Raw genomic sequence first — 16,188 nt, forward strand, 5'->3', positions numbered from 1 at the left:
AATATCTATGAAATGAACGCTGTTGTGTTTTAAATAAGTATATAAATTGATATTGAAGTGTAATAATTACTCCCTAATTCACACAACTAAGTAATTGGATGAGCTTAAGATTTTTTTTTTAAGGTTTGTATTAAGGAAGAACAATAAATTTGCATATACAGGATATGTTCTATGTATTTATCGTTATAATAAAGATAATTTCCCTGGTAAAGACGGAATTAGTATCCAGCATAACAAGACTGGAATAAGAAATTGGAGAAAAAAAGACAATATGTCAAATGTAAGATCATTCTGAGTGGGATAAAGATAACTTATATACTTGATATAGTTAGATTATCTTGTATACCTAAGACAACTTGCATGATAACTTACCTCGTGTAGCCAGACTATCTTGTACACCCATGGATTGGCCTTAATGGAACACTCGAAGTACACGTCATCTCTTTCCTCAATGTTGCTGAGGTTGAGAGATCGACCCGGGTGGAGGGTGGCCACAGGTACATCTGGGAGAGTAGAACGGTACAGGTAAATTATTGTAGTGGGTGTAGACGGTACAGGTAAGTTATTGTAGTGGGTGTAGACGGTACAGGTAAGTTATTGTAGTGGGTGTAGACGGTACAGGTAAGTTAATGTTGTGGGTGTAGATGGTCCAGGTAAGTTACTGTTGTGGGTATAGACGGTACAGGTAAGTTACTGTTGTGGGTGTAGACGGTACAGGTAAGTTATTGTAGTGGGTGTAAACGGTACAGGTAAATTACTGTTGTGGGTGTAGACGGCACAGGTAAGTTACTGTTGTGGGTGTAGACAGTGCAGGTAAGTTACTGTTGTGGGTGTAGACGGTACAGGTAAGTTACTGTTGTGGGTGTAGACGGTACAGGTAAGTTATTGTAGTGGGTGTAGACAGTACAGGTAAGTTACTGTTGTGGGTGTAGACGATACAAGTAAGTTATTGTAAAGGGTGTAGACGGTACCAGTAAGTTATTGTAGTGGGTGTAGACGGCACAGCTAATTTATTGTAGTGGTGTAGATGGTACAGGTAAGTTATTGTAGAGGGTGTAGACGTTTCCATTAAGTTATTGTAGTGGGTGTAGACGGTACAGGTAAGTTATATTAATGGGTTTAAATAGTACAGGTAAATTACTGTAGTAGGTGTAAACGGCACTGGTAAGCATCTCCTCAGGCAGGTGTACGCTTAAACGGCTCGAGTGGGACCAACTTACTTTAGCGGTCATAAACGACGCGACTAAACAGCTTATCCCACTAGCTTAAACAGTTCTGTTAAAAGGTGACACCAAGCTTCCTCTTTCACAAACTCTTATCTATTTTCTTTATTACCTGCGATTAGATTTCTCGATAACATTCCCAATCTTCTTTATATGAATCGAAATAATTCCATAACTCATCAATTTATCTATATCCATTTCATAGTTCTTCATGAGCATATCACTAACATCTAAATTCTAAATAACAACATACTTTTTTAGTATATAAATGGTCTTTTAGGTAGTAGGTAGTAGGCAGCTATGGAACAGGGAGGTACTACCGCCTGGCAAGATAATGGAAGCATAATGTGTTGTCTAATGGTAGACCCTGCTGCTATATGTGACCAAGTCCCAGTTTGCTGATCTGACTTTCTGCCTCATTTACACCCAATTGCAGGGTCTCAATTGTTTCTCTTACTTTGACAACACAACATACATAATGTATATCGTTTCTCATTCTTGATTTATTTTTTCGTTTTATATTTATTTATGGTTATTATTATTTTTTTTAGTATTATATTTTTATTTTTAGTGTTTTGTTAATATTTTTTATGAATTATTATAATAATAATAGTTATTATTATTATTATTATTATTATTATTATTATTATTATTATTATTATTATTATTATTATTATTTTATTATTATTATTATTATTATTATTATTATTATTATTATTATTATTATTATTATTATTATTATTATTATTATTATTATTATTATTATCAATATTATTATTATTATTATTATTATTATTATTATTATTATTATTATTATTATTATTATTATTATCCAATATTATTATTATTATTATTGTTATTATTATTATTATTATTATTATTATTATTATTATTATTATTATTATTATTATTATTATTATTATTATTATTATTATTATTATTATATTTTCACCCCCCAGGCCCTAATGTGGGTCATTGACCTGTACCCGGGTGGGCTAATCCCCGTAAAAAAGAAAAAGCCATAAAAGAAAATCTGAATTACTTTTTGTTCAATTACAGTTCGCCATGACGCTATCCAAAAGATTAAATTCCACAATAAAACATTTCCTGGTATCTACTGTATGTACAATTCTTCATGATAGTGTTGTGATTCAATTTAGCCAGCTAAGCGTAATTCCTCTTGACCGTATCACTTCTCCACTCTGATAAGCTGGAGATATACAGTATGGCTATAGTTTAAAAAATTGGGGCAGACAACATGTGGCAGTATTTTAAAGTGGCCGATTTACGACGCTTGGCCGATTGGAGGAAAAGTTTGCAGATAATAATGTACTATGAAGGAAATTTTATATAAGAGGCAGTGCTGTGTTGAGCCTACGTGATGCGACACATGCTGTATGTTAGAGACATTTTATCACCTGTGCAAATGTGTAAACAATGAGATACATCATAATGGATAATGACACAACCGACTGAGCAAACAGACGGATGCCTTTCATTATACAACTTACTCTGCATTGACATGAATGATGTAGACAGATAAATATGCTACAGACACACACACACACACACACACATGAAACAGAACACATATGAAACACACAGACACATGTGGTTCATACAGACGAGCCTGGTGCACACTCACACACACACACACACATGTGGTAAAAAGATATATAAGATGGAAACCAACATGTGACAGAGAACAACGTAATACAGACTCATATAATTCAACGCAACACACATGAACGAAACCAAAGTATATGATGCTAATAAAAAACGTATATAAATGAAACCATCGCATATAATGCAAATTACCACACATAACTATCAACACATATGATGCACATCAGTTACTTCTACACATAACTATCAACACATATGATGCGCAACAGTTACTTCTACTTATAACACATCAAAAATTTGGCTCCATCCCTTGGGAAGTCAACGGGGAGGCTGCGTGGACGGTTCATTATGGCATAACTTTTGGTCGTAACTTTCTCTGGCTATTAAAATGAGCTTTTCTGTCTTTCTGGCGTCAAGGACCACAATGTCGTGCACCTTTATGATCAAAAGTCACTTTACATGCCCGGAACGAATTTTTGAACTGTTGAAACGAGTCTTCGAAGATATGAAACAGATCTTTGAACTGGTGGCTCAAATCTACGGACCACTTAAACAAATCTTCAAATTGCAGGAACGAGTATCGGAACATCTGGAATGAGCCCGTGAACTGCTGGAACGAGTCTCCGAACCTTCTCGCCTAGCCGTGGAAGCCCTCTGTGATGTCTCATTTGAGATTGATGCAGTTTCGAAAAGTTGTGTCAAAGAAAATTTGCTTGTAATTACATCTTTTGCATTTTATAGATAGACTTTCAAGACAGGAGAAACCTAACCTAACCTAACCTAACCTAACCTAACCTAACATAACCTAACTTAACCTAACCTAACCATTCTTACCGCAGAGAAAAATATAAAAAGTTACAGAAAATTATTAAAGGTTTTTAGTGACTATTTCCATTAGGCAGAAAGCATATTACCTGCAATTAGTTGAATTACACATAAAATAATTGTAATTGCATTGCACTGAATATTAAAAAGAGTTAATTAATTTGGAGAGAGAGAGAGAGAGAGAGAGAGAGAGAGAGAGAGAGCAGTAATCACGGGTACTCACAGCAAACTTCAAGGAGCCATTCGTCGACCAGCGGGTGTAAGGTAAGAGCCGGGGACTCAGCCAGACAGGACAACACTTTGCCTCCGTCATCCACTTCAGGCGTCAGAAGAAGCTCACTCTTGGTCACATTACCCTCGTGGCTTAGCTAACACACGAACACAAGCGAGGGAAGAAAAACAAGGTCATTACTTTGTGAAAATTAAAAACACACACACACACACACACACACACGCTTATTATCCCAGGAAAGTGCACGGCCTCAAGGAAGTCGGCATCGGTCAGTGGTACTCCAAGGTAAAAGATCTCTGGGGTCTCAACCGTCAGTCTCCTACACTTCCTTTCATCTCACAGTTACCTAGTGAGGAGGCAGCTGAGATAATTAATAACCACTTTGCTACCATATGTCATACCTTACCCAGTCTTGACCTCATTCTCCTCCCGGCTTACTTACCTTCCCCTCCCACCCCCCTTCCCAGTGTTTAACCATACGAAGTCGCCAACAAACTCCTGAAATTCAAATCCAAACGCTCCACGCCCCCAAGTGACCTCCCAATCAAAGCATACAAGGAGTTTGCAGTCGAACTTGCCACCCCCCTTTGTACTATTATTAATGCATCCCTCAGACAAAGCAAATGCCCTAATGAATGGAAAACCGCTTTTGTCACCCCCATCCCCAAGGTCACCACCCCACAGTACTCTAACGACCTCAGACCAGTTGCCATTACCACCTACCCAGTATACTGTGTGAGGACTTTCTTTTTGAGTGGGCATTTGCCAGAATCTATCAGTCAATTGATCCACAGCAATTTGGCAATATGAGGACCTGCAGAAACCTACAGAAACGTAAGACATCACTGGCCGTTGCCCTTGATGACTTCAGGAAGGCCTTTGACCTTGTTGATCACTGCACTGTTATCAACAAGGCCATTGCACTAGGGCTGCCCACCAACCTGGTCTCATGGCTCACTGATTTCTTGAGTGGACGTCGTCAGGTTGTGAGGTATCAGGGCTCGGTCTCCACATTCCAACACCTCACCTGCCGTGTTCCCCAGGGGACCAAGATGGGACCACTGTGCTTCCTCATCCTGATCAACGACGCTCTATCGGACACTCCTCACAGGTGGAAGTACGTGGATGACTGCACTGTGGGGGTTTCAGTGGACAACACCTCACCAGACTACTCATCGCCACAAAGCACCCTGGACAGACTACAGGCATGGACTTCGGAGAACAAGGTCACCATCAACCACACCAAAACTGTAGTCATGCACATCATTACCACCACCACTCCAATGCAAGCTCCAGCAGTCACAGTGGGTGCCCATCCTCTCCAGCTGGTACAGTCTGCCAAACTCCTGGGTGTAACTATAGACAGCAACCTGGACTGGAAGGCCCATGTAAATAACACAGTCAAGGCAGCCTCGTACCGTCTCTACATGCTACGACGACTTAGGTCACTTGGAACACCCACGCCAGAGCTGAGCATTATCTATAATGCCTTTATTCTCCCCAAACTTACGTATGCATCACCAGCCTGGTCGTCTTCTCTCAACTTCACCCAACAACGTTGGCTGGAGAAGGTACAGAAAAGGGCCTGCAGAATCATGCTTGGTGCAGAATGCTCTGGCTACATCAACGCTCTCTCCACCTTGGATATGCCATCACTCAGTGACCTCCACCACCAAGCACTGGAAAGGTTTGGCAGCCAACTAATGCACCACCCTCGTCATCGCCACCTCCTGCCACCGGCAGCCCCCCACCCATCTGGCGCAGTCTGCCACTACAACACAATTCAGCCCATAAGAGCCCGCACCGATAGATATAAGAATAGCACCATCCCATCTATTGTTAAAAGAATAAACAGCTCCTGATTTATGTACTGTGCAGCCCTGTAAATGTATTCAACGCATATTATATCATAATGTCTAAATCAAATGTAAGTCGTATATTTTCAGCCACCGGCTACAACTCTATTAATAAACCGTTTATTTTTATTATTATTATTATTACACACACCCACTCACACACACATATGCATTACTACTACTACTTTGCTGTCACTCGGTATCGAGTATGACGATCCTCCAACTATGATGCAATGACCAGAGTTATTTAAAATGTCACCTTCGTTGGTGAGCTTTGAGGTGACTCGAGAAGCCGATATGAGATCGACAGGGCCGTCCACAGTTTGTGGCACTAGTCTAGTGTTACATCTAGTGTGGGAGGGGCGGCGGAAGCATCTTTCCGGCGCTGGCGCTGGCGCTTGTCTGCCTCAGTATGCAGTCGGGATTACTCGAAAGTATTGACACCTTTTCGTGTGGTGCCCCTCCAACCGTTACGGTGTTCGTTATCGTCTCCCAGGTGAGGGACTCGATTTGGCACTTTTTCAGGTTTGTCTGAGGACTATCCTTATACATTTTTCGCTGCCCACCAGGGTTAAGTTTACCATTCGTTAGGTGACTGTAAAGTAGCTGCTTTAGCAGTATACTGTCATCCATACGGGTAACTTGGCCAGTCCAATGTAGTTGTTCATGGATAATGGTAGCCTCGATGTTCCTACAGTTAGTGTTAGTGAGAATACTGGCCTTAGTTCTTTTGTCTTACCAGCAAACTAGGAGGATGGAACATAGACTACATTGGTGAAAGTTTCAAGTGCCTTGAGGTGCCTCCTGTTCATGACCCATGTCTGGCTGCTATATAGCAGGGTAGGGAGGACAAATGTTCGATATACGTGCAATTTTGTAGATAATTTCAGTTCCATACAGTTGAAGACAAGGGTACGGAGTCTGCCAAAGGCTTGAGATGCACATCTGATCCAATGTTGAATTTCTTCTTCGATGTCCTCGGTGGTGGACAGGTGGGAGGCGAGATACTGACAGTGGTTAACATTAGAGAGGGTAGTACCGTTAATCTGGATGGATGGTGGATGTGTAATTGAACAAAGTGCCGGCTGAAAGAGAATCTGAGTCTTACGTACATTCATATCAAGGCCTAAGTGTGCATCCACATTAGCGTAGGTGTTCATGGTCAACTGTAGGTCGCGTTCAGTGTAAGCGACGATGGTCAAGTCGTCGTTATACTGAAGTTCGGTAATGGAAGCTGCCGACACCTTTGTTCTTGCCTGGAGTCGTCTTATGTTGAAAATTGCCTTCATCCGGTACCACCCCGCCTGCCAAATTGGCACTGGTCCGAGTAAGGAAGGCTGCCAAGAAAATGGAAAAGAGAGTTGGTGCCAGTACACATCCTTGTTTTACCCCTGTATGGATAGGGAAGAACTCAGTCTGGGTGACATTGTGCAGGAAACTGCCGTTTATGCCATTGTGGAATTGTCTCACAGTGGCGATGAATTTTGGTGGGTAACCAAAACGATGGAGGGTCTGCCAGACCGAGTCAAAGGCCTTGGTAAGGTCGATGAAGGCCATGTACAGGTCACAACGCTGTACTCTGCACATTTCCTGTATATGGCGGCACAGCAAAGATCATGTCAGCGGTGCCACGTGATGGTTTAAAGCCACATTGAGATTCTGCAAGGAATTCTTCAGCCTCAGGAAGAATTTTGTTTATGAGGACTTGGGCAATAATCATACCAACTATGGAGAGCTGCGAGATCCTGTGGAAGTTACTACAGTTTAACCGGCCTCCCTTGTTCTTATAAATATTGAAAATGGAGGCGTCTTCAAGAGTTTGGGGGATTTCCTCCTTCTCCCATATATTCTCCAGGAGAGAGTGGAGACGGCTGGTAAGTTGAAGTCCTCCTGCTTTATACACATTGGCTGGGATTCCATCAGGCCCTGAGGCTTTGTTATTTTTCATTTGTTTGATGGTAGTAGTTACCTCATCCAGAGATGGAGGATAGCTTAGGTGAATCAACTTTGGGTGCTGAGGGACCTGCTGGGTATTCCGGACATCCACATCGGTGTTTCGGTTGAGCAGCGAATGGTAGTGCTCTTTCTAGCGCTGAAGAATGCCTTCTTCGTCTTTAATTAGGGAATTACCGTTGGATGAGCGGAGGGGGCTGTGCCATGAGTGATTGGCCCATAAAATGTTTTTAGTGGAATTGAAAAATTTGTGTATCCTGTGTTGATCCGCAAGTTTTTTGCGTTTCATGTGCTTTCTTTTTCAACCCTTTGTTCTCTAGATTATGTTGTTCGCGCTGGGCCGCCAGCTTTCTTCCTGTGGATGGTTTCAGCTTTGATCCAAGACTGAGGACTGTTCTGCCAGTCAGTTAAAACAGCATGTTTATCATCGACGAGTACCTTGATTTCCGGGTCATTTTCATCAAATCAGTCCTGGTTTATTCTTTCCATCTGGCCAAGGGTCTTTGCAGGTTTTGTCATGTCAGTGTCGAGAATACCCTATTCGTCACTGATGGGTTGTTTGTTGTCGGGTAGTTTATCAGCCCATGTTCGAACTGATCTATACATGTGGTTTGCCGCAGGCTTACCCTTCCAGTAGAAGGTATAGTTGACCCCATTCTGCGAGTCGACCCTCGTCTGGGAGCCGGGACTCACTAATGGTTGCTATGTCGATGCTATACCTTGACAGCTCTTTTGCCACAAAGGCAGTTCTTCTTTCAGGACGCTCCTTTGGGCCAGTATCCAGATGGGTCCTGACCGTCCATGCTGCGACCATAAGAGGCTGTATATTTTGTTTTTGCTTTGATCAGTGATGATGATTGTGTTTTCGACCACATAAGATTGACCTTACTGGGTGCAGTTGCCCAGTCAGATTGGTTCTATAGGCAGGCTCCTCGAAAGGGCTGCTTAGTCGCGCTCATACACACACACACAGAAACACACACACACACACACACACTCACACACACACACACACACACACACACACACACACAAAACCTAACCTAATATAACTTATCCTAAATCCCCCAAGGTAGTAGCGTCAGCGTGTTTAATAATCAGGTGAAATAAATACGTTCGAGTTGGTTAATAATCTTCAGGTAACCCACAAATGAATCATTTTATCTGAAAAGTTGATAAGTAAAAATGGAGCCTTATTTTTTAACTCTTAAGCACACGTATGAAAATAATGGCCCAGATATTCAATCACAATCTTTTCCTCAACTACCTCGTCACATAGTCATTCACCGGCCATTAGACCCCAAGTGAATTCACCAATCAATCGCGCTTTCACTTTGTTAATTAGTGAAACTTGTGGTAATCGAAGGAACAATCCATCGGGGAATAATTTATTCAATCGTCCGCTACCCTCTAGGTAAGGCTGTGTGACCCAGACCTTATGGTACCTGACCTGGTATGAGGGGCAGGTAATTTATCTTTGTTGAGGGAAAGGTGAGTGTGGTGGTAATCTGACCTAGTGGTAGTGGTAGTGTGAGTGGTAAGCAACATACTCACCTTAACAGTGCGAGTGGTAAGCCTGGTGCCAGGTGCCACTCAATGACCGCTGGAGGCCTGGCACCAGCAGACTGGCACACCACCTCGTAGGTTCTCCCGGCACTTAGAGGGTCACGGCTACTTAACAGACGAACCCAGAGTGGCGGAACTGTTGACACGGGACCAGTAATAGTAGTTGTTAGTGGTGTAGTAGTAATAGTAGCAGTAGTAGTAGTGGTGTAGTAGTAATAGTAGTAGTAGTAATAATAATCATAATAATAATTTTAATAATAATCATAATAATAATAATAATATTAATAATAATAACAATAATAATAAATAGGGACAATACAATTTCCTAGCCAACAATGAAGTAGCCTCCTTAATACCTGGTGTCATTTGCGTATTTCCTGCTCCACTACACAAAAAAGCTGGCAGCAAGTAATGCTCCGCGCGTGTTATATTACTATTCTCCCAGGGGTCGATGACTGCGATTTTCCAATAATTCATATCATTAAGGGAGATCATAGCTCTTCCCCCTCTTTACCTCATGCGGTGGTGAATCTAGCACCTGTTGACGTGTATGTAGAGTGATGTATTCCTTAATGTTTGTTAGTTGATGTTTAAGGTATTATGATCTAAATGTACATACTTAAAAGTCTTAGTTATTGAAGGCTGTAGAAACGTATTCTAAGAAATTTCTGAGTGGATATTTATCAAAGTTTCCTGGGCAACAGTAGGTGACATCATAAAGAAGGAGGCAGAGTCGTCGAAGTCTTTCATGGCAGCCATAAAGTTTTTGAAAGGAGAAGAGTAAAGGAGTGGTGTGCCAGTGATGGACAGGACCAAAATTGAGAGAGGTTTAAAAATCTTGATTTATGACCATAATGTTTGATGGCCGTCACATTCAATAAAGAAAGGCAATGGAATGGTCGGGAGACTCTCTTTCCATAAGACAATGAAAACTAAATTTATTTTGGCAGATTTACAAGGAGTCGCAGTTTAATTTCAAAAGCAAGTGATTCTTCCCTCGCCCGTGGAGAATATAAAGAATAAAACATGATTCTGTAGGATGTTGTTCCTCACTTTCCAGCAGCTGCTTAACGGTTCCTGTGTGCTGAGTCATGAACTATTAACACAACAGCTTGAAGTTGCCTGCAGTAAAAAAAAAATATTTGTGAAGTTTTATCCAAAGTTGAGGGTGGTGAGTTGACTTATCTGAAAGCTCTTACCATGGACAGCTGTTGTGTTAAACTTATCATTATGCTGCAGCACCAGAGCTTCACTCCTACACACTGTTACTGTGGTTAGGTCATCCACCAGCCGGCGCGGCTGTCAGGTATCAGAGGCGGACGAGACTAGTAAAATTTACATGTCATCAGGGACGTGATGTACACCGCTGAGAACTGAAGAAAAATAACGTTACTCGTAAACATGCCTCTGCCTCTGGTATCCATTTCACTTTGATGACGATCGAAGACTATCCATAGCAAGCGTAGAGGAGGTGATTATGCCCCGGTGCTCTACATCAACTCTCTTTAAGTAATGGTAAATGAACCTACAATCATCCAGATGGATGAAAGTCGTTAGGGCAATAGCCTGGACAAGGCTCAGGAGGGAGCAGGTGGGAAATGGCAGACGATGACAGTAATGTTGGCTTGAGAAAGTGGCGGGTGTTGAACAGTAGACCTTACAGGAGTTACTGCAGCTCGTCTCCTCCTTACTGACTTATGTTAACTCTGCTCACCATCGGAATTCCGTAATTAATTCCCATAATTTTAATAAATGACTTATGATATGAGTGAAGATATGGAGGAAGTATACCATAGCATAATACATTATGTTAATTAGCCACTGTGTAGGCGAGCGGGCACCCGTGTGTTCAGTACAGCGCCTAAAGAGTTGTGGTAGTGAGAGACGTGGAGAGCCTGTATCAGAAAAGACTGAGGTAAAGGGAAGACTCCTTCCTAGTGCCAACCCGGGTGTTGTATTAAGAAGATTAATAATACATTTGGTGATAGTTGATCTGACTAGGATTAGAGAGGTTATTGAGAGCATTAAGGAAACATTTTAGTGGGGTTAGCGAGGCGACCACTGACCAAAGTGCTAGAATTATGGAGGCAATGATAAGACTTGGGGGAATTAATGGCTAAAATGGGGGGATACACGCTAGGATTAGGGAGACTTAGTACTTGGATTAAGCAGCTTTACTATTGTGAATAATGGGATAATGTTAAGGATATGGGATTAATGCTAAGATTGACCGTATATATATATATATATATATATATATATATATATATATATATATATATATATATATATATATACTTCATTTTTAGTCCATATAACACGCGGACTTTGAACATATAATCAACGACCTCACCAGCCAGGAATCGAACCCTCGACCTACTGGGTGGGACTAGGGAACGCTTACCGACCAACCCACAAGGACATTAAAAGCAGTCCTAGACTCTGTTATATTTCACACAAAGCCTGTTCATGGAGCTGATGGCGCCGTGAACCTCATTGGGAAACTGCCCGTGCCTCGTATGTGGTGTCAGTAGCATTTTACCAAATCCAGCTGGTATGAAACACGAGGTACCATATATATACTTCATTTTTAGTCCATATAACACGCGGACTTTGAACATATAATCAACGACCTCACCAGCCAGGAATCGAACCCACGGCCCACGAGCCCACGACTGTGACCGGGGAACGCTACCTCTGGCCCACCAGGATACTAAAAGCAGTCCTAGACTCTGTTATTTTTCACACAAAGCCTGTTCAATGAGCTTATGGCGCCGTGAACCTCTAATGGGGACTACCCGGATCACGTAGGTGGTCAGAGTAACGTTTTACCAAATCCGGCTTCGAAACACGAGGATCCATATATATTTCATAAGCCCAATAAAGCACCACCAATAAAATATTAAAGAGACTTTCATGAAAGACTCAGATTTAAAGTTCATTTCCTGACAAACTGAGGACTTCATGTGCCGCAGGAGTATATTGCCAGAGAAATAAATTATTTACACTTCATGTCGAGTGAGACGGTGGTGGAGAGAGGCGCTGTCAGGTTGGAGTTGGCCGCCTGGCAGGTCACTGAACGATGTAGGTCACGGCGGGTCAGCGAGGGCACTACAAGCGTGTTGGTGACCTGATCCAGTGTCTCCACCTCATGGGTCATGTCTAGGAGCACCGGACCCTCCCACCAAGTCACGGTTGGGGGCGGTGACCCTCCCATGACGCGGCAGGCGAGGCGGAGTATGTCGCCCTCTGTGAAGGGACCCACGATGTTGCGAGCCTCGACACCCAGCTCTGTGTACACTCCTAGACGGCTCGGGGGTACTGAGGGAGACAAGTAAGAAGAACAGTGTTAAAAACTACTTTTAAGATGGGTTAGTGATTTTTTTAAAATTGTCATTTACCTCTAGAAATATCAAACTTGACTGACTGACAATACCAATGTTAAACCTGTCGGGGCCTTAAGAAATCAAGTTCTCGTACACAAGAAATTAAGTTGTCGTACACAAGAAAAGAAAGTATTATACATGAGATCAACTCATCATACTCAAGTCATCATACATAAGAGATTGTCATCGTACTCAAGAAATCAAGACAGTACTCAAGTAGCTATGTAAACGTACTCAAAATGAGATTCCTTACTCACTAAGCTAATTCACTGTACTCAGGGGATCAGCGTTACACAATTAGAAAGATACAAATTTAACCTAACCTAACTGAAATGAACCTATTCTAACTTTTAGTAAGTTCCCTATCCAAAACTAAATTAATCTAACCTAACCTAAACCCAAATCTCAGAACACAGACAAACATAGATTGAAATTGAGAAGAAAATGGGATAAAAATATTCTTTTATAAATCCTTCAATAATAACTAGTGAGAGAGTTTAACCTCTCTCTCTCTCTCACACACACACACACACTTTAAATGTTTAGTGTTTTGGTGATATACATATTTTCTTGGTTGTGTTGACAAATAATCTTATATTTCTTAATAAGTTTGGGACAGTTGAATACATAGATTGTGTTATATCCATGTGTCCCTGTATATATGGTGTCTGTTATCCACGTGCCTAGTGCATACTGTTTAACATGTGGTACACGTGTCTTGTATACATGGTACTGTATTGTGTGCTGTACTTTTCGCAGCTCGAGGGAAGACTGGTAGGTTGCGGGAGGTTGAGGGAGGTGTTGTTGTTGTTCTTGTTGTTGTTAATATTAGTACAGTGCATTAAAGGATCACCTGTAGATTGCCCTCACCAATTTTATTTTACCTGATGTTTAAACAGCCTAACTCTGCCATGGAAGGTTAAGTTAGGTTAGGTTAGATTAGGTTAGCGTTATGGTGAAATAAGTTAGGAGCTAATCTTCAGGTGATGCCTATTAACGCAGTTGAACGCAGAACGCTAAGTCAGTTTCTACACTAGGTAAGCACTATTTTTAGAGAATTAGGAAGGTGGTTGAGAGTGAAACACTTAATCTTTAGCAGCTGTCTAGTGTAAAGCTGATTTACTGAACGTGCTTAAAGACCTTTGCTGGTGAGGCAGTAATTCGCCAGTGATTGAGGTTGGTGGTGGTGGTGAAGGCAAGGAGGAGGAGGAGAAGGAAGGGAATGAGGAGAAGAGAAAGAGGAGGAGGAGGAGATTAAAGGTGAGTACTTACCAATGACCGTGAGGTTGGTGGTGAAGGTGAGGGTGGGATTGATCCTGAAGTCGACCCTGCAGCGGTAAGTTCCTTGGTCGTCGGCCTGGACGTGCTGGAGGGTGAGGGAGGCGGTAGTAGGGTGGAAGTTGGCGCGGCTACCGAGGTGTGAGGGATTCTTCCAGTGGTTAGCAGGGCCACTACGCACATCGAAACTGTGAACAGAGAAGAAACAACCGAAGTTAAGAGATGCAGAAGTTACACACACACACACACACACACACACACACACACACACACACACACACACACACACACACACACACACACACACACAGACACACACACATTCACTTTGCTATTACTCGGAATCGAGTATGACAATCATCCAGCTATGATACAATGATATGAGTTATTAGGGATGTCACCTAGGTTGGTGAGTTTTGAGGAGACTAAAGAGGCCGATAGGGGACCCACAGCTTTGACCACATTCGTTGCACATGTGGAAGGCTGTATCGAGTGCGGGAAGGGAGGTGGCAGCGTCTTTCCTACGTTGGCGTTTGTCTGCCTCGGTTTGTAGTTGGGCTAACTCAAAAGTATTGACACCTTATATGGTAATCCTACAAGCGTTACGATGTGGAGTAATCGACTCCCAGGTGAGGGGGTCGATTTGGCACTTTTTCAGATTTGTCTTAAGAATATCCTTGTACCTTTTCAATTGCCCGCTGGCGTTACGTTTATTATTTGTTATGTGACTGTAGAGTAGCTACTTTGGCAGTCTACTGTCATCCATGTGGGTAACATGGCCAGTCCAGCATAGCTGTTCATGGATAATGGTAGCCTCGATGCTCCTGCAGTTGGTGTCAGCAAGAGTACTGGCATTTGTTCTCTTGTCTTCCCAGGAAACTTGGAGGATGGAACGAAGACTACGTTGGTGAAAGTTTTCAAGTGCCTTGAGGTGCAGCTTGCATGTGACCCATGTCTCACAATATAACAGGGTTTGGAGAACCACTCCACTGCTCGATATACATGCAACTTTGTAGATAATTTCAGCTCCCTACAGCTGAAGACACGGTTTTGGAGTCCGCCAAAGGCTTGAGATGCACATCTGATCCGGTGCTGATTCTCTTCATCGATATCTACGGTGGTGGACAGGTCGGAGCCAAGATACCTAAAGTGGGTAACATTAGAGAGGGTAGTACCGTTAAGCTGGATGGATAGTGGAGGTGTGTCTGAACCTGGGGCAGGTTGAAAGGGAATCTGAGTCTTACGCACATTCACCTCAAGGCCGAAGTGCGCATACGCATCTGCGTAGGTGTTTAGGATCTCCTGTAGGTCGTGTTCAGTGTGAGCAACAAGTGAGGTCGTCTGCATACTGAAGTTCAGTAATAAAAGCTACCGACACCTTTGTTCTTGCCTGGAATCGTCTTATGTTGAAAAGATCCTGCTTCCCCCGGTACTCGATGTCCACCCTGCCGGCTAAATTGGCACTGGCACGAGTAAGGAAGGCAGCCAAGAAAATGAAAAAGAGAGTTGGTGCCAGTATACACCCTTGTAAAATCCCCGTTTGGATGGGAGAGAACTCAGACTGGGTGCCGTTGTGCAGCACACTGCCGTTCATGGTATCGTAGAGTTACCTCACATTAGTGATGAATTTTGGTGGGAAGCCAAAACAGCAAAGGGTCCACCAGAGGCCATGGTTAGGTCGATGAAAGCCATGTTCAGGTCACAATGCTGTTTTCTGCACTTTTCCCGTATCTGGCGGGCAGCAAAGATCATGTCAGTGGTGCCTCGTGATGGTCTAGAACCACATTGAGATTCTGGGAGGAAGTTTTCCACCTCAGGAAGGAATCTGTTTAGAAAGACTTCGGCGATAATCTTGCCAGCTACGGATAGCAGCGAGATCCCATGGTAGTTGCCACAGTCTGACCGATCTCCCTTGTTCTTATAAATATTGATAATTGAAGCATCTTTAAGAGCTTGGGGGTTTTCCTCCTTTTCCCATATATTCTCCAGGAGAGAGTGGAGATGGCTGGTAAGCAGAGGTCCCCCTGCTTTATACACTTCGGCTGGGATTCCACCAAGCCCTGAGGCTTTGGTATTTTTCATGTGTTTGGTGGCAGTAACTACCTAATCCAGAGATAGAGGATAGCTGAGGTGGGTCAGCTCTGGATGCCGAGGGACCTGCTGGGTAGTCAGGACATCCACATCGGTGTTTCGGTTGAACAATATATGGTAGTGCACTTTCCAGCGCTGAAGAAGGCCTTCAT

The 16,188-nt window shown here is 42.6% G+C and overlaps 1 protein-coding gene across 1 annotated transcript in view; it reads right to left on the reverse strand.

The window, feature by feature from the left end:
- The window catches only part of LOC121855972 (nephrin-like), a 66,419-nt gene extending 50,782 nt beyond the window's left edge, over window positions 1-15,637 (reverse strand). The window contains exons 1-8 of the mRNA XM_042351188.1: window positions 15,561-15,637; window positions 13,940-14,133; window positions 12,288-12,602; window positions 9,270-9,417; window positions 7,413-7,507; window positions 6,875-6,996; window positions 3,898-4,042; window positions 373-503 (exon numbers count right to left, since the gene is read on the reverse strand). Of these exons, the coding sequence (XP_042207122.1) occupies window positions 373-503; window positions 3,898-4,042; window positions 6,875-6,996; window positions 7,413-7,507; window positions 9,270-9,417; window positions 12,288-12,602; window positions 13,940-14,133; window positions 15,561-15,637 (1,227 nt within the window). The remainder of the gene's footprint in view (window positions 1-372; window positions 504-3,897; window positions 4,043-6,874; window positions 6,997-7,412; window positions 7,508-9,269; window positions 9,418-12,287; window positions 12,603-13,939; window positions 14,134-15,560) is intronic.
- Window positions 15,638-16,188: the final 551 nt, after the last annotated feature.

The sequence above is a fragment of the Homarus americanus genome, unplaced genomic scaffold (assembly GCF_018991925.1).
Source record: "Homarus americanus isolate GMGI-L3 unplaced genomic scaffold, GMGI_Hamer_2.0 scaffold19117, whole genome shotgun sequence".
Lineage (NCBI taxonomy): Eukaryota > Metazoa > Arthropoda > Malacostraca > Decapoda > Nephropidae > Homarus > Homarus americanus.